The sequence below is a fragment of the Dipodomys spectabilis genome, unplaced genomic scaffold, assembly GCF_019054845.1.
Source record: "Dipodomys spectabilis isolate Male_0828 unplaced genomic scaffold, ASM1905484v1 ptg000157l, whole genome shotgun sequence".
Lineage (NCBI taxonomy): Eukaryota > Metazoa > Chordata > Mammalia > Rodentia > Heteromyidae > Dipodomys > Dipodomys spectabilis.
In genome coordinates, this window is record NW_024870834.1 from 8,615,798 (window position 1) to 8,640,981 (window position 25,184).

Consider the following 25,184-nt stretch of genomic DNA (forward strand, 5'->3'; position numbering starts at 1 on the left):
TAAGAGTCTTATCTTAATTTAACTAGCTATACCTTCAATGAAACACTTTGCAAATAAAGTCACAATCTGAGGTCTTAGAGATTAGAGTGCCTGCATATAGACTGAGGTAGAGAGGAAGCGTATATAATTCAACCCATAACAAGGTGGTACATTTAACCTGCACTTAGACTTAACAAGATTGACAGCTGAGGGTATGACTGATCATGGATGCTACGTATATGTCTGGAGTTCTAGAAAAGCATGCTTAATTTCAAGAAGGACTTAATTTCATGGAGGAGTCAGCTCAGCACAGGGAAAAACAGACAGGAGGTGAGACTGTTAAAACCCACTGGAAGTTTTATGTGTCATAGTGAGTAGTTGCTCCTTTATTTCATATTTATCTAGAAGCTTTCCATCTGTTCACTTAAACTTACTTTCATTACCTAATTATAAGGCATTAGGGTGGCTGAAATGTTGATTAGGGCTTTCTTATCATTCAGGAAGTTCAATATGGCCTGAACTCCACCTTTGGAATCCATCATTCTTACTGTTTTATCCACACCATTTTAATGACTCCTTTCATGTGGCATTGCTTCCCACTGCATCAACTCAGATGAGAATCTCCAAGTCTTCGGTTTCCAATTTAAACAACAACAACAACAAAAAAAAATCAAACTTTGGATTGGAGAGGTTTTGGAGAGAGCTGTAATTATGTCATCTTTCTGACTTCATTCCTCCCGCATCTTCCTGGAATGACAAATTCATCCTCATTGCTCATGCAGAACAGTCCTGCCCACATTCAGCTCCTTCAGGATCTCATTTCCCATGCCAAGCTCCCATTCAGGTATTTTTCCAAATGAACAGAATTCTCTTTTCAGGATGAATTCTGAGGAATAAGATTTTGTCATGTCATTACATGTATTTTTTAAAGAACTTAAGAAAAGACACCAGAAAATTGCCCCTTATCTCAGAAAATTTAATGAGTTGCTATGTGTTCCCGTCTTCATTCTATTATGCAACTGGGAGCATTCTAGATATCCATTTAATTTGTATTCTGCTTGATTTTTTCCCCTTACAGTCTGTCATGAGAAATTTTTAGTGCTGCCAAAATTTATCTGAAAATCTAAAATTCAATGATCTTATAGTATTTTGTCATATTTGGCTGAATCATTTTGTTTCAGTCTTTTTCGTTAGACAATTAAGTTCCTTTATTTATATTGTTCCAGATTATGTTGTAATTTTTTTTCTTTTTGTGTGGTTCTGAGGATCAAATCCAGGGTCTTTGGATCACTCCTTCCCCCTCTCTGACTTTAGTCCATCCCTCCCCCCCAGCTTCACTCTATGGTTTTAACAGGGCACATAAATCAGCCAATCAGAGTCAAAGTCTAGTAGTGTCTAGTACCAAAGTCTAGTAGTGTCTAGGCTTGTCTGGGAATGGGGTCAAGCCAAAGTTAGCTGTGAGTTAATTGTGATGAACTGGTTCTGATGGTATCACCTGAGTCCTAAGCTCCAAGAACACTAATGCCAGTTCTACTGCTGTTCAGTCTATAATGGCCGGGCACCAGTGGCTCACACCTGTAATCCTAGCTACTCAGGAGGCTGAGATTTGAGGATCACAGTTAAAGCCAGCTGGGGCAGGAAAGTCTGTGAGACTCTTACCTCCAATTAATCGCCAGAAAACCAGGAGGCTCAAGGTGGTAGAGCGCTAGCCTTGAGTAAAAGAGCTCAGGAACTAGTGCTGAGGCCCTGAGTTCAAGCTCCACGACTGACAAAAAACAAAATGAAATAACACTACAATTTCTTTTTTAGCTTGAGCCTCTTTGAGTGGATTTCTGTTGTTTAGAAACAATAAAGTCCTGACTAATAATACAGTATGCATATAAAAATGTTCAAGTTTTCAAGAGTTACACATTTCTCAGATTAAACTAAAAGGAGTCATATTGTCAGTTTACAATGTTTTGTTACAAAGTATAGAAAACTAAATACAGTTTATAGACAGAAACATATAGAATGTCTATGCTAGTGGAAGATGCAGTGATTTGAACATATAATAGATTTATCAAAGTTGTGATTATAGATATTGTTGTGACTCATTAAAATATTATAATTTATAAATAGCTGAGTTATCTAGATAGAATTTAGCCTTTTAAGTTTTATATTCTTTGCCTTGTATTTCTTTTGTTGACCTAAAGATACCTAGAATGGTGATAGCACATAATCACTGACCAGCAAATCATCTGCTTTTTGCTTGAATTTTAGAAAATATTTCAAGTACCTGGAATATACAACCCCTTTCTGGGAGTTCATGTTTCAAAAATTAAAGGATTATACAAGTGGATATGATAGCTTTTATTTAAAATGCCTAAAGATGTCTACTTGTTGATTTGGAGAATATTTTGGATCTGTTCTTCATATCCTTATTTAAGCTACTTTCAAAGGACACAGATGATTACATCTTATCTAGCAAGAAAAGCTTGATTGAGCTTTCTGTTGTGACAGTAGTTGTAACAGATTATATAAAGAACTGATCAGGGAGGTGAAGCTGTGGTAGAGCGCTATTCTTGAGCAGAAAAGCTCAGGAACAGGAGTATCCAGGCCCTAAGTTCAAGCCCCACAATTGACAAAGGAAAAAAAATTGATCAGGTTTGTTTTGTCTTTTTTGAGTATTCATGAGCAGTTAATTTTCCTACCTTGTGCCTCTGCCATCTCTTTTGGTCTTGAGTTGTCATCTGAGGATGGTTTAATTAAGAATGTTTTTGCTTCACACTCTCCCTTTGGGTCATTAAAAATTGTAATGGAAAAATATGATAATGGGAAAATAAATGGTTTAAATCTATTATTAATTGGCGTACTTAAATACGTATCATGGGATCCATAAACCATTGTGCTGAAAAATCCAAGACAGAAGTGAAGTTATTTCTCATTCTTGTACACTTCGTTTCACAAAAATCATATGTAGCTAGTAATAGATGTATCACAAATGTATAGCAACAGACTATTTAATCTTAACTCACTGCTTAAATTTGCATAATCAACATCTTTTTTCAGGAACTTCCTACCTGATCACAACATTCAAGCCATTTGACTTCACGATTACCCTACATGCTCTGCAAGAAATTATTTAATTAGGAGGCAACTGATGGTAATATCCAAAGTAGCAACTGGACAAAAGCAGTCCTGGCATCATTACTATTTATTAAGACCTTGAATCTGACTTGTCAGATGTACCCTTAGGAAATCAGATTTTCTTCCCACCAAATGTCGGGGCCAGTGAGCTTAATGAAGCAACAAGAAAAAAACAAACACAAACGAAAGAATGAAGTTAGCATCCCGGTGTTAAGTAGCCTGGGTCCAGCGCAGAGAAGCATACAGAACGAGAAAGCCCTGCAACAGGAATCGCGGTTGCCAAGGGTCCTTCTCAGGGTTGAGAGGCTTGGTGATGGATGCTTGCAACTGAGAGGAGAATGCGAACGTGGGCTTCGGGCGCGGGTTGGACCCGAGGAGAGAACCACCCAGCACAGTAGCAACAGCTTCGCAGGGTCGGGGGACTGTCCGGGCCTTCTCAGCGGGAGGGGGGGTGGGGGAAGCGGATGAGTGAGTGGAGGGGCGGGGCGAGCGCGGGAGGGCGGGGCGAACATGGGCGGGGGCGGGGCGAGCGCGGGGGGCGGGGCGAGCGCGGGGGGCGGGGCCGCGCGACGCCGCACGCTCTCGGCTCGGCGGGGCTCGGGAGCGCGCGGCGCGGCTACCTCAGGGTTGAGGCGACCCGGTCGGCGGCGAGGTCGGAGCGCCGCAGGTGACCGGGGCGGCGACCCCCTCAGCGCCGCGGGCTGGAGACGGCGCCCTGTCGCTCGGCTCTTCTCACGACCTCGGCGCCGCGGGCAGGGGAGCCGCGACCGGCCAGGGCGGGCTGAGGAGAACTCGAGGAGGCGGGGTGGGTGGGGGGAGCTCCCCTGGACGGCGGCGGCGCCCGCGGCGCGCGGCATGCTCGGCGGGGCGCGGCGTCCCCTCCCGCCCGTGGGCTGACGCGGGATGCACCTGCCGGGCGCCGCGTAGAGGACGCGGCGGGCGGGCGCGGAGTCCCAGCCGCCAGCCGGCGGAGGCTCGGGTCGCCGGCCGGGCCGCCGCCGCCGCCCTCGCCTCTGCGAGGCCACCGCGGGCCCGAGCCCAGCGGCGGGTGGGCGCCCCGCCATGGCGGCCCGGAGCGCCCCGAGCTGCCACCTGCGGCTCGAGTGGGTGTACGGCTACCGGGGCCACCAGTGCCGCAACAACCTCTACTACACGGCGGCCAAGGAGATCGTCTACTTCGTGGCGGGCGTCGGCGTGGTGTACAGCCCGCGCGAGCACCGGCAGAAGTTCTACCGGGGCCACAGCGACGACATCATCAGGTACGGGGCGCGCGGCCCGGGGGCGTCGCCCCCCCCCGGCCTGGAGTTGGCACCTGGCCGCCCTGGCCGCGCGTCGTGACTGCTTTGGCGGGGAGCATCACCGCCCCCCCCCCCCATACACACCGAGGAACCGCCGCTGCCTGGTCCCGAGCCCAGCCCACTTGTCACCCCGCTTCCCCGCATCCCATCCCGGCTTCCAGTTCTTCCCCCCGCCCCCCATCACGTTCCCCCATCCGCAGGTGCATGGGGCCTTCCGCTGGCTTGCTTCTTACCTTTTCCCCACCCCCGACCCGAATGATTTAAAAACCAAAACACAAACCTCTGAAAAGAGAGGCTCTTTAGGTAGCGCTCCAATTAAAAGAAGAAAACCCCAGGAGAGGTTTCTTATTAAATGGATTCTTAAAGAGCGAGGGCCAAAAACATCCTTTCCCCTCCTAGAGAACTGACCCGAGCCCCCGCGCAGCTCAGGCTGGTCCGGGCGAGCGCGCCCAGGGCGGCATCCTGGAGCGCACGCACCTCCTCTCTCCGCCTGAACGATTCTTTATTGGGTTCGGGTCTCGCCGACTGCAGTTAGCAGCAAATAGAAAGGCAGCCTTCGCGCGATTCATTGGAAGTTAAAATTGGCACACCCAAAGTCAGCTTAGGGGTACATCTTGATTTGAAAAAGTTACCCCAAATAATTCCACAGATTACCATCTTCATGAAAATACTCCTGTTCGTTTACTCGCCTACTTTATTGGTTTTGTTTAAAATCACAGACTTGCTGTGTATTTTATTCTTTCTTGAGCAATATCTTTACGTTGGTCTAGGTGCTTGTTTACATTTCCTTAGTGAGTGGCATATTTAAAGTGTCGTTTTTCAGTCAGAGGTTCAGTAAAACTTTTGTAGTAGTTGGGTGCTTAAGAGATTCCTCTAGGCTACTGATTATTGCCTCCAACACAGCGTTTTCATCCTTTACGGGGGATATTACATGTAAACATTTTGGGATTGTGTTTGTAGGCTGCTTTGAGCAGTTACTCACAGAGGTTCTGTGATTGGTTTTGGTGGCTTAATTTTAGTCCTTCTTGAATGTTCCACAGGATTGAAGTTGGTTATTTCATATCTAGTGTGTTGATTTGATGTCTTGTAGTAACAGTCTGTGGTACTGAAATTCCACGGAGCAGTTTGGTTTTGTCTCTCTGTACATCTGTAATGTGTGGGAGGGAAAAGCAGGCCTAGAACAAACAAAGGTAGGACAAAAGAGAAAAGGAAAGCAAAATTTCATATTGTGGATAGAGAATGAAGCAACGCCGGGTTTTTCTAGATTTTGCTCTATGAGTTGTTTTGGAAAGGAGATTGGCCACTCATTTTAATTTTCTCAAATTAGGATTTTTTTATTAGCATTAATTGCTTGCACAAGGATTCATTTTAATATGCCCAGTTACACATACATTTCAAATTAGGATTCTTTTTGTAGTGGTAGACATCTAGTATAATCATTCAAATTGCTAGCTTAAACACAAACCATAGTAATTATCTATGTTGCTCTTCACCCTAACAGCAGAGTTTACTTCAGTCTCTTTGTTTTTTTCCCCTGTCCTGTCATCTTTTCCTCATCTTTTTCATGAATTAGGGCTCTCCCAGTACCAGGTATATAAGCTCCACCTAGATGAAGTAGCAGTCCTCAAGATCATGTGTGTTAGGCTGAATGAAGTAAGTACTGCAGGTGTAAAGGATTTAGGGTCTTCATAGTACATTTGAATTGTCTTTACTCTTAACAGATATGCTCTATTTGGGGTGATGGTAACAGTGATTAGAAGCCACATTATGCATTACACTACTTTTTTTTTTTTTTTTTTTTCCAGTACTGGGGATTGAATCCAGGATCTCAATAAGTGCTCTACTACTAAGCTATATTCCATGAAAATTCATGTTTGGTTTCAGTGAACTGTAAGGAATGTCATGATTTGGGCTGCTTATTGGATAATTGTATAACCCAAATATATGTAATCTCAAAATATTTTTAAATAACATACTCTATGCCACATCAAATACTTTCCTATGCTTTTATATAACGTCACATCCTTAATTTATAACATTTAAAATAGGTTTCCAGAAAAGTTGTAATGGGTATTAATATCTGAATCATATCATGTATTTAAAAAAGTGTCACAAATTTAGCACGGCACTGATAATGTAAGTTAGGAATAAATCAAAGGGCTCTGAAAATTTTAATGACAGATTAATGTCTGGCAATAAGTCAAGCAACCATTAAGACCACTGTATTTTTTAAATTCAGTGTTTGATCTGTAGTTATAACTATTCCAGTAATTTTTTTTTTTTTTTGGTCGGTCGTGGGGCTGGAACTCTGGGCCTGGGCACTGTCCCTCAGCTCTTCAGCTCAAGGCAACCGCTCTACCACTTGAGCTACAGTGCCACTTCGGGTTTTCTGGTGGTTTATTGGAGATAGGAGTCTCACAGTCTTTCCTGTCTGGGCTGGCTTTAAACCTCAATCCTCAGATCTCAGCCTCCTGAGTAGCTAGGATTACAGGCATGAGCCACCAGTGCCCGGCTAAAGATGTGATTTTTTTTTTTTATCAGTGTGATGCATGGTAGAAAACAATGATGTGATAATAAGTTTTAGTAATAAAAATGCTGTTTTCACCTTTAGTTTTGTTTTCATATTTTCTTAAACTTGCATGGTCAGATATGATAGTCTGGAGCTAAGATTAGTCCAAAACAAGTAGGTTATCATTCCTAGGTTTCAAAAATGTGTTACATTGGTCATAAAGATATGATCACTTCTGTAATCTCAACTCATCTATGATGATTGCCATTAGTGGTGCCATGTGACATCTCATCATTCTCTCTGCATTGCTTATATTTGTCTACTTTCTTTTTGCATATATCTGACTACCTTATACTTCTGTAGTCACTAATATTTATCCTAGTAATTATTTTCTATGTAGAAATGATCTTTAATATCAGATATACTACTGGAGTTTTTTCTTTGTGTGTGTGGCTCAAATTAAATTGATAAAACTCTGTGGTTATTAGATATTTACAACAGATTTAAGCTTTTTTTGGGGGGGGGTCCAGTTGTGGGGTCTGAACTCTGGGCCTGGGCGCTGTCCCTCAGCTCTTCAGCTCAAGGCTAGTGCTCTACCACTTGAGCCACAGCGCCACTTCCGGCTTTTTTCTTTTTGCTTATGTGGTGCTGAGGAATCGAACCCAGGGCCTCATGCATGCAAGGCAAGCGCTCTACCACTGAGCCATCTTCCCAGCCCCAGATTTAAGCTTTTGTTATAAGCTACTAGTACCAGTTTCAATTAAATGCACATCAGTAGCCTGGTTTAGTTTTTGAAACTGTTGCCAGATGTCTTTCTTTTTTGGGGGTTTGGCTGGGACTGGATTCAGGGCCTGCCCTCTCTCCCTGAGTTCTTTTGCACAAGGCTAGCACTCTGCCACTTTGAGCTACAGCTCCACTTCTGGCTTTTTTTTTTTTTTTTTTTTTTAATTAATGGAGATAAGAGTCTCACAGATTTTCCTGCTGGCTTCAAACCACAATCTTCATATCTCAGCCTCCTGATTAGCTAGGATTATAGGCATGAGCCCAGCAACCAGTTGTCTTTTAAAAGAATAAGATCACTTTTACATTTTGTTCTCCAGTTACTGCCCATCCACAATTTTTTGCAAGTTTGTCCTGTCACCTTTAAAGGTGGTGGATATTATCAAAAGTTTTAAAATCATTTAGACCAGTGATGACCATTGATACAATGAGGTTAACTTGGTGTATTTTGGTACTTCACTCTTGTTTAATTATGAGAGTGACAGGGCCCATTGTTTGTGTATTTTGTAGATTTGAAGTGCCTTGTTGTTGTCAGTGTGTCTCCTTAAGTGATGATAAGCTGAAATGACAATGCGTCTGAAATAATTTGAGAAGTATACCATTATCTAGTTCCTTGTTGTTGTTAAAACATAATGAATGTGTCTCCTTAAGTGATGATAAGCTGAAATGACAATGCATCTGAAATAATTTGAGAAGTATACCATACTATATGATTGCAGATTTGAATAGTAATTCATTGCTTTGTATTATAGCTTTTCCTTTTTTAAGACAGTAGAGTTCTTTTCTTCCATTGTAGTAGGTGATATGGTGTTCTTAAGAAAGAAATTAATACAAGTCTCACTGTAATCTAATAAAAGTGGTTTCTGACAGCTCAGTAGTTATAGTAAATAGGCTTCATTTATTCAGTGCAAATCAAAATTGTATTTGGAAAAGCAATTTAGAATGTTTAACATTAGTATATATGATGAATCAATATTTTTGTGTTTATTATTTGGGTTCTAATAGATTAGTAACTTTTTAAGGCCTAACAGGAATTATTATAAGACTTTTTATGTTCTGGATATATTTGCCAATTTAGATTAATTATGCTATGCAAATATTTTCTTCCATTGTCTGGTGTATTTTCATATTCTTCATGGCCATTCTTAGAAACACTGAAGTCTGATTTTCAGATTTTTAAATTAGCATATATTGATTGGACCCGTTTCATTGATATTACCATAGAGGCATATAATGTACTTGTCCAAATTTACCCCCTCTATTGATCTTTCATACCTCCTCTACTCCCCCTCTTTTTGCAGTTTTTAGTGATTTAGCTAGGCTATTTGCATTCATATAATGTACTGCAATCATATTCACCCCTACTCTCCCTCTCCTTTCTTCCTTCTTTCTCCTACTGATTTCCTTCTCAAATTTTTTGATTAAGTCTATTTTAATTTTTTTTGTCACTTTTGGTGTCACATGTAAGAGAACCATTGCTTCTTTTAAAGTCTGTAAGATGTATGCTTAATACTTCCTTCTTAGAATTTTATAATTTTTGCTTTTATATTTAGGCTCTTGATCTATATTGAGTTGAGTTTTGTATGTGGCTTGAGATAAGATACAAATTTATTCTTCACATGTGGATATTCAGGTGTCCAAATTGCATCTTTTGGAAAGACCATTATCAACCTTGAATTGTCTTGGTACCACACTTGTTGAAATCAGTTGATCAACAATTGATTTCTGGGCCTTTAATTTGATTTTATTATCTTTATGACAGTGCTATGCCATCTTGATTCCTATAGTTTTGTGTTAAGTTGATAAATTTAAAATTGGAAAGTATATGCTTTTCAACTTGGTTCTTTTCAAGATTGTTCTGACTATTCTGGGTCTTTCTGAATACTAGAATTGTTAGAATTGCTACAAAAGCAACTGGTACTTTTGACAGGAATTATAGAGATTTTAGATTAATTTAGGAAGAATTGCCATTTTACGAATATTCTTTCAAGCGTAGAACCTGAGGTGTTTGCCCATTTATCTAGATTTTTTTTAAATGGTACTGAGGTTTAAACTAGGGGGTTTGCGCTTGTTTGACGGGCACTCTACTACTTGAGCCACCCTTTTTGCTCTCGATATTTTTGAGATAGGGTCTCACTTTTTGCTTGGGCCAGCCTAAGCCATGATCCTCCTATTTATGCTTACCACCAAAGCTGGGATGACAGGCATGTACCACCATACACAGCCTTTTCTGTTGTGATGTGATCTCACAAATGTCCCCCTCTCCCTGCTGGGGGCTGGCTGGCCTGGAATTGTTATTCTCAGGATCTTAACTTCTCAGGTGATTGGAATGATAGTTATGTACAACCATGCTCAGCTGTTGGTTGAGATGGGGTCTTGGAAACTTTTTACTGGGACTAGCCTCAAACCACAATCCTCTCTGTCTCTCAGATAGCTAGAATTGTAGGCATTAGCCACTAGTGTGACTTTCAGTGGAAGTTTGTAGATTACAGTGTACAAGTTTTTGTTGTTGTTGTTGTTTGGTTGATTTTGGGGCTTGAACTCTGGGCCTGAGTGCTGTCCCTCAGGTCTTCAGCTCAATGCTAGCACTCTACCACTTGAGCCACAGTGCCACTTCCGGTTTTCTGGTGTTTTGTTGGAGATAAACGTTTCACGGAGCCAGGCCCCGGTGGCTCACACCTGTAATCCTAGCTACTCAGGGGGCTGAGATCTGAGGATCGAGGTTCAAAGCCAGCCTGGGCAGGAAAGTCTGTGAGACTCCAATAAACCACTAGAAAACCAGAAGTGGTGCTGTGGCTCAAGCAGTAGAGCGCTTGCCTTGAGCTGAAGAGTGCAGGGACAGCGCCTAGGCCCAGAGTTCAAGCCCCACGACCGACCAAAAAAAAAAAAAAAAAGGAGTTTCACGGACTTTCCTGCCCGGGTTGGCTTTGAACCAGGATCCTCAGATCTCAGCCTTGTGGGTAGCTTGGATTACAGGTGTGAGACACTGGCACGCGGCTGCAAGTTTTATTATATATTATTCCCAATTTTTTTAATGCTACTGTAGATTGGATTGTTTTCTGATTTAATTTTAAATTGTCTATAGAAGTGGAACTGAATTGTTTTTGTATATATGGAACTGGAGTTTGAACTTAGGCCTGCATGATTGCTAGACAGGTGCTTTATTGAGCAACACCCCATCCCTTTTTGCTTTTTAACTTATTTTTCAGATAGAGTCTCCTATTTTTGCCTGGAACCAGCATGAATTGGGATTCTCTTGTGTATCTTCCCTTCATAGCTGGGATTACAAATGTGAACTACACAGCCTAGCACAGCACAGCTTGGGGTTTTTTGTTGTTGTTTGTTTTCTGTTTTTGTTGTGTGTGTATGTTTTGTTGTTGTTTTGAGATATAGTCTCACTTTTTTTTTTTTGCTTATGTTTGCCTCAAAATATGATCCTTTCATTTCTGCTTCCTGTGTACCTGGATTCCAAACAAATACCATCATACCCAAACCTGCAACTAACTTTTTATGTTGGTTTTTATCTCCTGCAACCTTGGTTAGCTCTTTTATAGCTCTTTTTTTGCTCGTAGATTTCTTAGGATTTTCTTGACAAAAAAATACCATGTACAAGCAGAGACTGTTTTACTTCTCTTTTGTTTCTTTCTGTCTTACTTGTCCTGGTTAGACAGTTTAGTATCATGCTGCATAAAATTGTAAGAGCTGACATCCTTTTCTTGTTCCTATACTTAGTTTGATACTACCAGGCTTTCATTATTGAATATATTTAGTTTGATACTATCAGGCTTTCATTATTGAATATGTTGTTAGTTGTAGGTTTTTGTAGATGCTGTTATCAGGTTGTTGGTTGTGTGTGTGTGTGTGTGTGTGTGCGTGCGTGCGTGCATACGTGCGTGCGTGTGTGTGTGTGTGTGTGTGTTTGTGTGTGGTTTTTTTTGGTTGTGGGGTTTGAACTCTTGGCCTAGGTGCTGTCCCTCAGCTCTTCAGCTCAAGGCTAGTGCTCTACCACTTGAGCCACAGCACCACTTCCAGTTTTCGGGTGGGTAATTGGAGATAAGAGTGTCATGGACTTTCCTTCCCCTGGCTGGCTTTGATCCTCAGATCTCAGCCTCCTGAGTAGCTAGGATTACAGGAATGAGCCACCGGGGCCTGGCAGGTGTATCTGTGTGTGTGTGTGTGTGTGTGTGTGTGTGTGTGTGTGTGTGTGTGTGTGTGTGTGTGTGTGTGTGTGTATGTGTTTTATTGTGAATGGGGTTGGATTTTTATTAAGAATTTTTTTGTGTCTATGTATATGGAAGATTATGTTTTATTTTATATATGTATTTGTTGATTTTCATGTATTGGGTCAATTTTACATTCCTACTCATCTTTTCTCCTATTATATTCCCTGACATGATAAATTCCACCTCAAACTAATCCAGTGCACAAGCTAGAGTCACCTTAGACCTTTCCCTTTCTCTTATCATCATCATCCAATCCAGAGATTTTGTTTTAATAGCTTCCTCACTTTCCCTTTTTAGTTCCTTCATTCTGATGCTAAAAATGATTTGTTTTCCATCTTAAAGATGAATCTGATATTTAAAACCAATTTTTAGAAAAAATCAAGTAGAAATTTATTTTACTCCATGCCTGTGTTAATGTACATAAATCCTCACAAACTGTTAAATCTTTGTCTTAATTTTAAATACTTGTAGATCACTTTCTGTGAATCATAAATGACCTTTCTGTTTATTACAGAGGATTTGTAATTTACATAATATTACTGTAGTGCTACTAAGTGCCATTACGATTTGGTCTAAGCTGGGAGACAGTGGCTTATGCTTGTAATCTTAGCTATTTAGGAGGCTGAGATCTAAGTAGTGTAGTTCCAAGCCAGCAACGCTGAACAAATCCAAGATTTATCTCTAGTTAACTAGCAAAAAGCTGTAAGTGGGGGCTGGGAAGGTGGCTCAGTGGTAGAGTGCTTGCCTTGCATACATGAGGCCCTGGGTTTGATTCCTCAGCACCACATAAGCAGAAAGAGTCAGAAGCGGCACTGTGGCTCAAGTGGTAGAGTGCTAGCCTTGAGCTGAAGAGTTGAGGGACAGTGCCCATGTCCAGAGTTTAGGCCCCACGACTGACAGAAAAAAAAAAAAAAAGCTGTACGTGGTAGAAGGTAGAAAGCTAGAAGTGGTAGAGCACTAAGCCTTGAGTGGGGATTGGGATGAGAAGGAGCATGAGGCCCTGAGTGTTCTCTCTCCCCTCTCTTACACACACACACACACACACACACACACACACACACACACACACACACACACACACACACACACACACACACACACACACACACACACACAGATTTGGTCTAATACTATGTAATAAAAATAATGGGATATGGCTCCAGTAGTAGAGGACCTGCCTAGTAGGACCTGAATTCAAACCCTAATACCACTAGAATGAATAAGTAATGGTCAAATGGAAGACAGGGCTTAAAAATAGATAGTACCAAATGAGAAAATGCAATATAGTAGAGTTGCTACAAATTTAGTATTTTAGTTCTGTTGATATGAAAGTTCTTTTCTTGAGAAGTTTATGTACGGGCTGGGAAGGTGGCTCAGTGGTAGAACACTTGCCTTCCATGCCTGAGGCCCTGGGTTCGATTCCTCAGCATCACATAAGCAAAAAGAAAAAATGCTAGAAGTCGTGCTGTGGCTCAAGTGGTAGAGCGCTAGCCTTGAGCTGAAGAGCTGAGGGACAGCGCCCAGGCCCAGAAAAAGAAGAGAAGTTTATGTACACTTACCATATAGGGATAATGAAGGGTAAAAGTAGTATATCTTTAACTGCTTGTTATACGACTAAGAGTAGTAATTCTTAGAAAAGACTTTATAGAAATTATTTTAAATCCAAATTAGTTAAGATGAATAAACTATAATGTGCATATTGGCATACATATATGTTATGTATACAAAGACTATAAAAGCTCAAATGGCAACTTCTAAGTCTTATTATTTATTTTATTCTTTATTTTATAGTCTTGCACTGCATCCTGAACGAGTATTAGTAGCAACAGGACAAGTTGGGAAAGAGCCTTATATCTGTGTTTGGGATTCATATACTGTGCAGACCATATCAGTTCTAAAGGATGTTCATACACATGGTATAGCTTGTTTAGCATTCGACTTAGATGGACAGGTATGTGATAATTTTTTCCCTTTTTAAAGTAATGTTTTAAAATGTGTACTATAATACATGATTATAAATCTATAAATATGAATTGAAGAGCAACTGATGAAAAATGTTCATGCAAAGGTGGAGATGTGTATAAATGTCGTATGGTAGGTGGTTGACTTATGTGATAAAAATTAAAGGATCGGGCTTTTTATCATCTTAAGAACTTCCTTAGTTAAATGAATTACTACTGTAATGCCAGAGAGATTCTGATTTAGTGCCATATTACCTGATTGCTGTAGAAAATTTTATGTGCAACTCTTGAGAATAGGGTATTTTGATAGGACAGATGAAAAATATCTTAGGAAAATTTAAATTTTTCTAAGCATAAAACTAAGGAGGAGGTAACAATGCTTGATAGGAAATGTACTCATTACCTTATTCATGTAACTGTAACCACTTTGTACACTATTTTTACAATAAAAAAGTATTAAAATTTTTTTTCTAAGCAGAGCTATATCTTCAGGTACTTAAAGGTTATCTTTAATAATTATATTTTTATTAAAAACAATGAGGTAGACAATACTGGACCCACAAACCAAGGGCATTCTTCTTGGCCTTGGACTAGCTTTGGGAATGGAAGAGGGAAGTTGGAAGCAAGATTGTGTGTCATCCACTTAAATGTTACCACTTTTTTTTTTTTATTTTAATTTAATTTTATTTGTGAACATACTGTACAGAGGAGTTACAGTTACATGGGCAGGATAATGTGTACATTTCTTACCAAGCATTGCAGCCTCCTCCTAAATGTTACCACTTTTAAGTGACAATCTTCCTTGGGCCTGCTGTGGAGCAGACATGCTCTAATCTTTATCTTTTTTTTTTTTTTGGTCAGTCATGGGGCCTGAACTCTGGGCTGTCCCTCAACTCTTCAGCTCAAAGCTAGCGCTCTACTACTTGAACCACAGCGCTACTTCTGACTTTTTCTGCTTATGTTGTGCTAAGGAATCGAACCCAGGCCTCATGCATGCAAGGCAAGCCCTCTACCACTGAGCCACCTTTCCACCCCTACTCAGTGATTTTTTTAAAAATTTAAATAAATTAAGAGCATTTGCATAGTGATTGTATGAACATTATTTTACCTAAAACATATTTCAAACATGACAGAATGTTAGATTTTTCAGGCATAGTTAATAGATAATCTTTAAAAGGTTTATGTTGAAATTAGACTTTAAAGTTATCTTAGCTTACAGAACAATTTTAATTACCTACTTTATAATTCATAAGATTGGTTTTGGAGATCGTGATTTTACAGACACAGATGAGGTATATTCTATTTCTTCAAAAATGATAGAGCTGGGTGCTGGTGGCTCACACCTGTAATCCTAGCTACTCAGAAGGCTGAGATCTGAGGATCATGGTTCAAAGCCAGCCTAGGGAAGGAAAGTCCATGAAACTCTCATCTCCAATAAACCACCAGAAAACTGGAAGTGGTGCTGTGGCTCAAATAATAGAGCACTAGCCTTGAGTTGAAGAATTGAGGTATAGCGCCCAGGCCCAGAGTTCAAGCCCCACGATTGACAAAAAAAAAAAAAAGATAGTAGATGGTTCTGAATTATTCGGAGGAATGGTTTCTTTATGTAGGTGATGACTTTCAAGAGACCTGGAGAGATTTAATTGGAACTCCTTATGTAGAAAAAATATGCTTTTGGATTTAATTTCATCCTGAAGTAAGGATTAATAGTTATAGAAACTAAACTCAATTCCATTTGAACTGTTACCTTTCATGTCTTTTAGTGTCCTCATAGCAGAATGTCATTATCTTCTTTAAAGAAAAGAGAATAATACTTTTTCTTACTTCACAGGAGTATAAAATATTATGAAGCAAATGTTAAATGTTTTCAAAAATGAATTATTTACAGTACGATAACTCGAGATTTTTAACTGTGAGAATCTATATACTTTAAATATAGATGGATTCTTCTTAAAAATTGTTTTTTTAGAATGTAATCTATTGCTTTCTTGAAAACTTCCTTTAGCACATTTCTCCAAGGAAAAATCATTCCCATAGCTTTTACGGGTAGAGAGCCTTTTAAGTTTGCTTACTTTGATCAGCTTAGAAGAAAATCTTGGACACATGTATTCTACCATTATAGATCTTCATGAGAACATGCTATTATAATTTTAAGCTTCTAAAACATAGTATCTGAAAGTTGTGGAACACATAGTAAGTGCCAGGCATTTTACTATGCCTGCATTATCTCACTTACTCTTCACAACAACACTATGAAATAGATACTGTTATTATCTCTATTTTACAGATAAAGAAACTGAGACTTAGAGAGGTTAAATAACTTGTCCCAGGTTACACAGCTAGTAAATGGAGACAGAGCGGAACCCAGGTCAGTCATACTGCAAAGCTCATGTTGTTCATCGCAATGCTTTACTGCCTCCCAAACGTATAATTTGGAGGAGGTTATTTACATTTCAAAAAAAAGTCATCCAGTTTTAAGAACAGTTAAATTGTAAGGAACTGGTGTCAATTGAAAATTAAGAAATCTCAATACTGTACTTTGAAAAGTATATTTGAGAGAATATATGTATTTGTTTATTATATCTGTAAACTGTTTATGGAATACCAAGTAGGGAATAGTCTGATTTTTGCACTTTATACTAGGTTTAAAATTGTAAATGATTATTTAGGACTTACCCAGTCAGTAAGTTTCTGACTATTCTTATTCCAGAAGATTTCTTCTAAATGAGGTGAATATCCACACTCATACATTTTACCTTATTGAGGGTAGTTTGGGCCTGAAAAAGCTATTTCTATGAATTCATATTAATCAGAGAATAAAACTTCATATAGTAAGTGAGAGGGGAGTAGGAGGAGGAGAAGCTTAATACTTCATCTTTAAAATATGACTTTGGCTAACCAGGCACCAGTGGCTCACACCTATAATCCTAGCTACTTGGGATGCTGAGATCTGAGGATAGTGGTTTGAAGCCAGCCCAGGCAGGAAAGTATGTAAGACTCTTATCTCCAATTAACCACCTAAAAACCAGAAATGGAGCTGTGGCTCAAAGTGGTAGAGCGCTAGCCTTGAGCAAAAAAAAAAAAACAAAAACAAAACTCAGGCACAGGGACAAGTTTAAGTCCCATGACCAGAAAAAAAAAAAAGACTGGCTGGTGCACCTGAGGCTTGTACAAGAAATTCTAATTCTAGCTACTCCAGAGGCTGAGATTAGGAAGATTGCAGTTCCAAGCCAGCCCAGGCCAAAGGGGAAAAAAAAATCTGTGAGACTCCATTTTCTCTGTGTGTGTGTATGTGTGTATATGACTGTCATTTAAGCCTGGAGCCATAGTTGGAGTGGTAAATCTCCTGCCTAATGAGCACACAGCCCTCAGTTCAATCCCCGAGTACTGCACCCTTCCTTCACAAACCATACTTTATAAAAATACATCATTTTTAACACAAATCTAAGTGATAGTTACAATTCTGCTTAGTTGTAGAATGAGCTAAGAATAGTTTTTACATCTAAATTTGTTATAAGATGGCATAAAATACAATAATTCAGTTTATCTTTGAGTTTGAAAACACATAATATAGAGGATCATTTTTGCAAAATAGGAATGTGTTGGAGTGGTGAGTTCACACAGAACCTTGGCTTTTCCAAGGGCCTTTTCGTTTTCTTGATATTGAAACATACCTCAGATACCTATTTTATTTTTTTCTTGAATTTGCCTCTCTTTAATTGTTTTTCTAAACCCTAATTTACACTGGCTTTCAGTATGCTTTGACCCCTATTTATTCAGTTAAGCCCAGCATCCTCGATACAATTTGTGATTTGTGGCTGGGAATGTGGCTTAGTGATAGAGTGCTTGCCTAGCATGCATGAAACCCTGGGTTCGATTCCTCAGTACCACATAAACAGAAAAATCTGGAAGTGGCACTCTGGCTCAAGTGGTAGAGTGCTAGCCTTGAGCAAAAAAAGCAGCTCAGGGACAGTGCCCAGGCCCTGAGTTTAAACCCCAGGACTTTGTAATATCAGAACACTGAGATTGCAAGGTGTATCATACTAGAATCAGAAGTTTAATCATTTAATTGCACTTTATTTGAATTTGTTTTATAGTTTCAGGAACTCATGATATGCTTCTAGTATATGCAGGTCATTTTTCTTACTTGAATGATGTACTATTTTCAATTCAGCTAATGAGCACAAGTAAAATTTTATTTGGGAATATGATCAAGGAGGAATTTGGGAAACTAGACAGAGGCTTCTTTACCTGATTTTCTTCACCTTCTCTGATTGTTGCTTATTATCTTTAAAAGAGCCTTGTATTAGTGTCTGTCTCATGTTAGTGTTTATCAGAAATTTTCAGTTTTCCACCCCACAAATGATTATCTGAACCTAGGACTTCAATTTCTATACCGCAGTGGCTCTGGCTTCTCTTAACTTCAAGTAATCCCCTTGAATGTTCAATATATACCCAATCCTACGCATTTGAACTACATTATTTGTTCATTCTGAAACTATCAAATGACAAAGCCTACTTTTTCTTTTGGCTCTGGCTAACTCTCCAGCTTAGTCTCTTGCAATTTTCCCATTGATACTTCTTGACAAGACATGTTGAATTACTGGCTTTGTTTTGAAAGCACTGGGGTCTTGAGGTCTGGGCTCCTGGATCTGAAATGTACTTTCTATTACTTTTGCACCTTCCTTTAAGATATAGATTAAGCATTACTTTTTCTGTGAAACTCTCATTATCCAATTCATCATCTACCCAGACTGGGTCAAATGTGAGAGAAAATGGCAAAGTAAAAGTGTAGAAACCTAAAAGAGGTAGTATTTAACTGTTCTTTCTGCCCTGATTCTTGTTCCTTGACCTCTGCTTAAGGAAGTTGATTTGGGTCATCATACTGCCAAGCCTACAGAGTGCATTTTCTCAGGCTTACTTTGATGCTGCCTATAAGCTAGATGCTTTAAAGTTCTATTTATGTTCTATGCTGTAGATTGAATGTTAGCTGCTTTATACTACATAATTGCCCCACCATTGAGTCATGTCTCCAGGACTGGCTCTCTATTTGGATACATGGAGTTTCAAAGTTTGTGTCCAGTTGAGATTTTCTAACCAAAAAAAAGGCATCAGTAGAAAGAACTGTTCAGCACTTTATATTTGTCTTGTGACATTTTAGTCTTTACACTATGCGGTAGCATGAGGTAGATATCTTTGTCCTCGCTAGATAATTGCTGAAGTCCTCCAGGTCCTAATTGTTAGTCTTAGCAGGAGGAAATAATTTTCTCTTCCTGTATAGGCTTTCTTGCTAGCTTGATTTGATATAAAATTGTGACAAACTGTATTCTGTATCTCTGTGTGTGTGTATGTGTATGTATGTATGTATGTGTGTATAGTGTTCTACTGCAATCCTCAGATCTCAGTAGCTAGGATTACAGGCATGAGCCACTAGCACCTAGCTCTGTGTCTTCTTTATATGAGCTATTCATTCTTCCCACTTGGTTCACATCATAATTCTACTGGTTTTTTTTTGTCAGTCATGGGGCTTGAACTGGGGGCTTGGGCATTGTGCTGAGCTCTTTTGCTCAATCCCAGTACATTATCACTTTGAACCACAGCACCACTTCCAGTATCTGATGGTTAATTGGAGATAAGAATCTCCAATTTCCTGCCCAGACTGGCTTTGAACTGTGATCTTCAGATCTCAGCCTCCTTAGTAGTTAGGATTACAGGTGTGAGCCACCAGTGCCCGGCATAATTCTACTTCTCTAAAGCTATTTTTAGTTGGGTTCTACATAGCATTTCTCATTTGGATAAACAAAGTGCATGGGTTCTTAAAGCTAATTATGGTTATGTTAAATTATTAGTAATGGTGCTGAGGATATAAACCTTTATGTGACACTAATCATATGCCAGCAAGCTCTTCTAATTTCTTCATATGTAATATGTTAATTTTCATATTGTCCCTGTGATGTATTATCCCCATTAAATGAGTGAGGAATGTAAGGTATTGAGAGGCTACATAGATAACTGCTCAACGCCCACCAGCTAGTCTGGCAAGTCTGATACCAGAATTTATGTGCTAAACTATACTTTGCTAAGCTTAAAAAAAAAAACACATGATAGTAAATATTTCAAGCTTTGTGAACCATATGGTTTTTGTTGTAGCAATTTATCTCTGCACTGTGGCTTGAAAGCAGTCATAGCCAGTGTGAAGAAATGAGTATGGCTGTATTCCAGAAAAACTTAAGTTGTGAAAACAGGATATAGTCAGAAATTGGCATGATGGTTGTAGATTCCCTAAACCAATAAGTCTCTGAGAATTTGTTTCTCACATTTTTCCTATACTTTCTTCAACTCCTCGGTTATTTAGAAGTAACTGTTATTGTTAATTTTAACATATTTGGGCAATTTTCTGAATAACTTCCTTGTTAATTTCTTATTTAATTCTGTTATTGTCAGGGAACATACTCTATATTTATTTAATTTGTGGGTCCCTATTTTATGAGCCCAATTTTTGTGATTGTGACATTTTGTGTGCTCATACCTATAATACTAGTTACTTAGGAGACTGAATTTAGGAAAATCACAGTTCCAAGCCAGTTTGGAGATAATGGTGAGACTCCATTTCAGTGGCATGTGCCTGTTAACCTAGCTAGCTACTGTAGGAAATTAAAAATAGGAAGAATGCCATCCAGGCATATTCCCAAGCAGGAATTAAGATCCTATGTCAAAAGCAGCCAGCTCAGAAAGTCTCTCTCTCTCTCTCTCTCTCTCTCTCTCTCTCTTTCTTTCTCTGTTTCTCTCTGTCTCTGTCTCTCTCTTCTTCTCCTCTCTTCTCTTTCTCTGTACACACACACACACACACACACACACACACACACACACACACACACACACACACACACACACACACACACACACACACAGTAGAGCACTTGCTTAGAAAGCAGGAGGCTCTGAATTAAAACTCTAGTTCTGTCCCACCCCCACCAATGAAATGGAAAAGTGTATCTTACTGTTTACTTTCCTCCTTGTGTTTATGGTGCTATTTTTAATCATTTTATTTCTTATTTTATAAATCACAGAATAACCAGGTTTTTTATTGTCAACAGTTATATTTAAAGGAAATTTTAGGTAAAAATGTTTTATTTACAGATTTACCATTTGAGGATCCTTGGTTATATGTGTAAAATAACTTTATATTTGTCTGAAAAAAACTTCCATTATTGTATCTAGTGTGTAGATTTGCTGACAAGCCATTTTCCTACTTCAGCTTCCCAAGGAGCTCGGACAAGTGTGTGTCCCTGCCTCTACTTACCAGCTTTTGTTTGCTTGGGGGAGAAATGTTTTGGCTTACTTTTCAAAGGATATTTTTGTTAAGTATACAGTTTCACGTGACTTTTTCCCCCTTTAACACTGTAAAGAGATTTCCATTGACTTTTGTCATTCCATTGACTTTCATAAGGATTGATCTGATCAGTGAAAAACTTAGCCACATGTCAGACAAATGTTCAATTGTTTTAAAGGGATTTAATAAAATGTAGCATTCAAATGTAATATGCACAGTGTCCAATAGCTAAAAAAAAATACTGGCTAGTGGATTACGCCTGTAATCCTAGCTACTTAGGAGGTTGAGATCTGAGGATCACGGTTCAAAGCCAGCCCCAGCAGGAAATACTAGTTACTTAGGAGACTGAATTTAGGAAGATCACAGTTAATTTTCATATTGTCCCTGTGATGTATTATCTCCATTTAATGAGTGAGGACTAAGAGAATTGTTTTTTATTTTGGTAGTACTGGGGTTTGAACTATACTGGACAGATACTCTACTACTTATTCCGTACCTGCAGCTCTAGGATATTTTTTTTTTGATATTTGTTCTTCCATACATAAAAAATTATTTTCTGACTGCTTTTAGAATGTTTTTCATTAACACTAGACTCAGTAATTCAATTATAATTTGTCTTAAAGTATGGTTTTTCTATGTGAATGATTTTTCTGTTTGAGATTTGTTGAACATATTTATGGATTTATGATTATCATCAAATTTAGAACATTTTTGGTTATATTTCTTCAGTCTTTTTCTTTTTCTTTTCTTTCCTTTTTTATTTTTTTAAAATTTTTTTATCAGTTGTGAGGCTTGAACTCTGGACCTAGGTGCTGTCCCTCAGCTCTTCAACTCAAGGCTAGCGCTCTACTACTTGAGCCACAGCGCCACTTCTGGCTTTTTCTGCTTATGTGGCTGAGTAGCTAAGATTACAGGCATGAGCCATCAATGCCCAGCTCTTCAGTCTTTTTCTCTGTCATTTCTTTTGGAGCTACTTGTCTCCAGGGTATCCTCAAACCACTAACGTTCAGATCACAGCCTCCTGAGTGGCTAGGATCATAGGATTGAGTCTCTGACTCCTAATTTGTCTCTTTTTATCCTTTTTGTCTTAAGCATTTTCATTTTAACTACTAATATATTCCACATTTCATCATCTGCCTATTTTCTGTATTGGTTTCTATTGACTGATTCCTTCCACCCTTGTGATTGATCTTATTTTTCTATCTTATCACATGCTAGTATTGTTGTTATTGTTTTCCCCTCGGTTGTGGGGCTTGAACTCTATGAGGCCTGGGTGCTGTCCCTCAGATCTTCAGCTCAAGGCTAGTGCTGTACCACTTTGAGCCACAGCTCCACTTCTGGTTTTCTGGTGGTTAATTGGAGATAAGAGTCTCATGGACTTTCCTGCTGGGGCTGGCTTTGAACCGTGATCCTCAGATCTCAACCTCCTAAGTAGCTAGGATTACAGGCGTAATCCACCAGCCAGTATTGTTTTTTTTTAGATATCGGACATTGTGCATATTACATTTTGAATGCTACATGTTATTAAATCCCTTTAAAACAATTGAACATTTGTCTGACATGTGGCTAAGTTTTTCACAAATCACATCAATCCTTATGAAAAGCTTGCTTTGAAGTCTGATACTACTTTTGTCTAGAATTGTACCTTTCACGTTTCTTAACCCTCTTTCATTCTTCCTATCTAGCTGTCTCATCAACTATTTTTTATCTCCCCCTAATGTGTTACTTAATTCTTCCATTGAGCTTTAATTTCACCAGTTTGATTTTTTTCTTCCTAGAAGTTCTGTTTGCCTCTTTATATGTCTGTGTACTTTTCTTTTGGGCTGGTACTGGAACTGGAACTGGAACTCAGGGTCTAGGTGCTGTCCCATAACTTTTTCATTCAAGGCTAGTGTTCTACCACTTGAGCCACAGCTCTGCTTTCAGCTGTTTTTTCCTGGTTGGAAGGGAGATAAAATCTAAATGTCTTTTCCTGCCTGGACTGATTTTGAAACATGAACCTCAGATTTCAGTCTCCCTAGTAGATAGGAATACAGGTGTGAGCCACTGACATCCAACACTTTATATACTTTTTATAGCTTCCTGTTCTTTGATCTGATGTAGACATTATGAAGCCTTGATTATTTTTCTCTACTTACATTACATTTATTTTATATTGTTTATGAAAATTCCAATGTCTGATGTATTGTACAACACTGATTTTGCTGATTGTTGTAACTTTATTTTTTTACTTAGGGTTATAGGGAATGTTTAGTTTGTTTTTATTTTTATCTTACGCTTATTTTTTTTGTCAGTCATGAAGCTTGAACTTAGGGCTTGGGTCCTGTCCCTGAGCTAGTGCTCTACTGCTTGAGTCATAGCTCTGTTTCTGACTTTTTTAGTGATTAATTGGAGGTAAGAGTCTCACAGACTTTCCTGCTGGGACTGACTTTGAACTGCAGTCCTCACATCTCAGCCTCCTGTGTAGCTAGAATTACAGGCATGAGCCACTAGCACCTGGCCTTATGTTTATTTTTATTGAATTTTGCTATATAGAAATTCTTTGAGGGAAAGTTTGAAAGTTGCATTCCCTTATATGGATTTATATTTGCCTATATACCATATTGTTGGAATTGCTTGAAAATACACCATCCCTAAGGATCACTGAGTGAAATTTCCTGCTTGAAAAGTCAAGATTAGTATGAATTTAGGTTTTACAACAATGTAAATATTATTTCTGGTTACAGATGTTCAGGGAGAATCCCCACTCCCTCTTATCCCTTGTTCTGAGGGCTTCACTACCTTAGAGTCAGTTCTAGTTGCAAGTCAGATACTTACCTTGGGTAAGCACTAGACTTTATAGCCTATTCTCCTTTGCCCTACAACACAAAAATCAGGAGTTCCAGGATTTATTTGATACCTTTAGAGTAGATATAGACTATGTATTAGCTTCCAGGATTCCCACTGAGAATCTGTTTTTGTTCTCAATTATCCTTAATTCTTAAACTTCTCAGCAGTGTGATTTAAAATATTTTTTATATTTTATCTAGAATGTTTTGGCAGGAGTTATTTTTAGGATATTTTAAGTATTTCTTCCATTTCTTAGTATGCAAAACTGTATGTATGCATAAATATTAACATAAAATACATCTACTTTTCTTCTATGAGATCTATGAAATGTATACTTTGATATTTGTAAAACTCCCTAAGTAGAATTTATGTGCCAATTATAATTTGGTGGTTCTTTGATTTGTTTGTCTTTTTATTCCCTCCTGGACTTTTGGATATTATCCAGCGCTTGGTTTCAGTTGGACTGGATTCAAAGAATACAGTTTGTGTTTGGGACTGGAAAAGGGGGAAAATGTTGTCTATGGCTCCTGGTCACACAGATAGGGTAAGTATCCTCCTTGGGATGTCTAATGAATATTGGACAAGAAAAGGCTAGAAGAAAGTTCAGGATACTGTGCTCTTCAGTGTCTTGTTTTTCCAGATATATCATAGTTAATTAAGCTTTTACAATTTGTAAAAAATTATACCATTTTTGGGAAAGAGAGACAATTAGAGAACAATGTAGAATTCCTACTAATATTATGGAATTCTTTTACAAGCAATGAAAAGTTCTAAAACTGTAGTCATGCTTTTACAATTCAATGAGCATACTAAGAAACACTGAAATTTCAGAAGTTTTAGAGTGTGTGAATCATATCTCAATGAAGCTGTGCAGTTATAAGTGCCTATAAAATCTTAGTATATATTATAGGACTCAGAAATATGATTCAGTGTGTAATTGTTAGCGTAAAACTTTTAACTCTGTTTGCGTTGGGGAAAACTGCAAGTTTTTTTCTTAGCAGATTTTTTGAAATATAATTGATTTATAAAGGACTATTTAATATTTGATTCATACCATTTGATGTTTGGATGTATACATTCAAATATCAGTTTTTAAATTAAATGGTTTGTGTCTAAGATTTTTGCTTCACCACTAATATGTTGCAT

At 38.8% G+C, this 25,184-nt stretch overlaps 1 protein-coding gene across 2 annotated transcripts in view; it reads left to right on the top strand.

Moving 5' to 3' along the window:
* The first annotated feature begins 4,167 nt into the window (after window positions 1-4,167).
* Window positions 4,168-25,184, top strand: part of Eml5 (EMAP like 5) — a 113,735-nt gene continuing 92,718 nt past the window's right edge. For both annotated transcript variants that reach the window (XM_042692588.1, XM_042692589.1), the window contains exons 1-3: window positions 4,168-4,364; window positions 13,707-13,866; window positions 24,484-24,582. In XM_042692588.1, coding sequence (XP_042548522.1) covers window positions 4,168-4,364; window positions 13,707-13,866; window positions 24,484-24,582 — 456 coding nt within the window. The remainder of the gene's footprint in view (window positions 4,365-13,706; window positions 13,867-24,483; window positions 24,583-25,184) is intronic.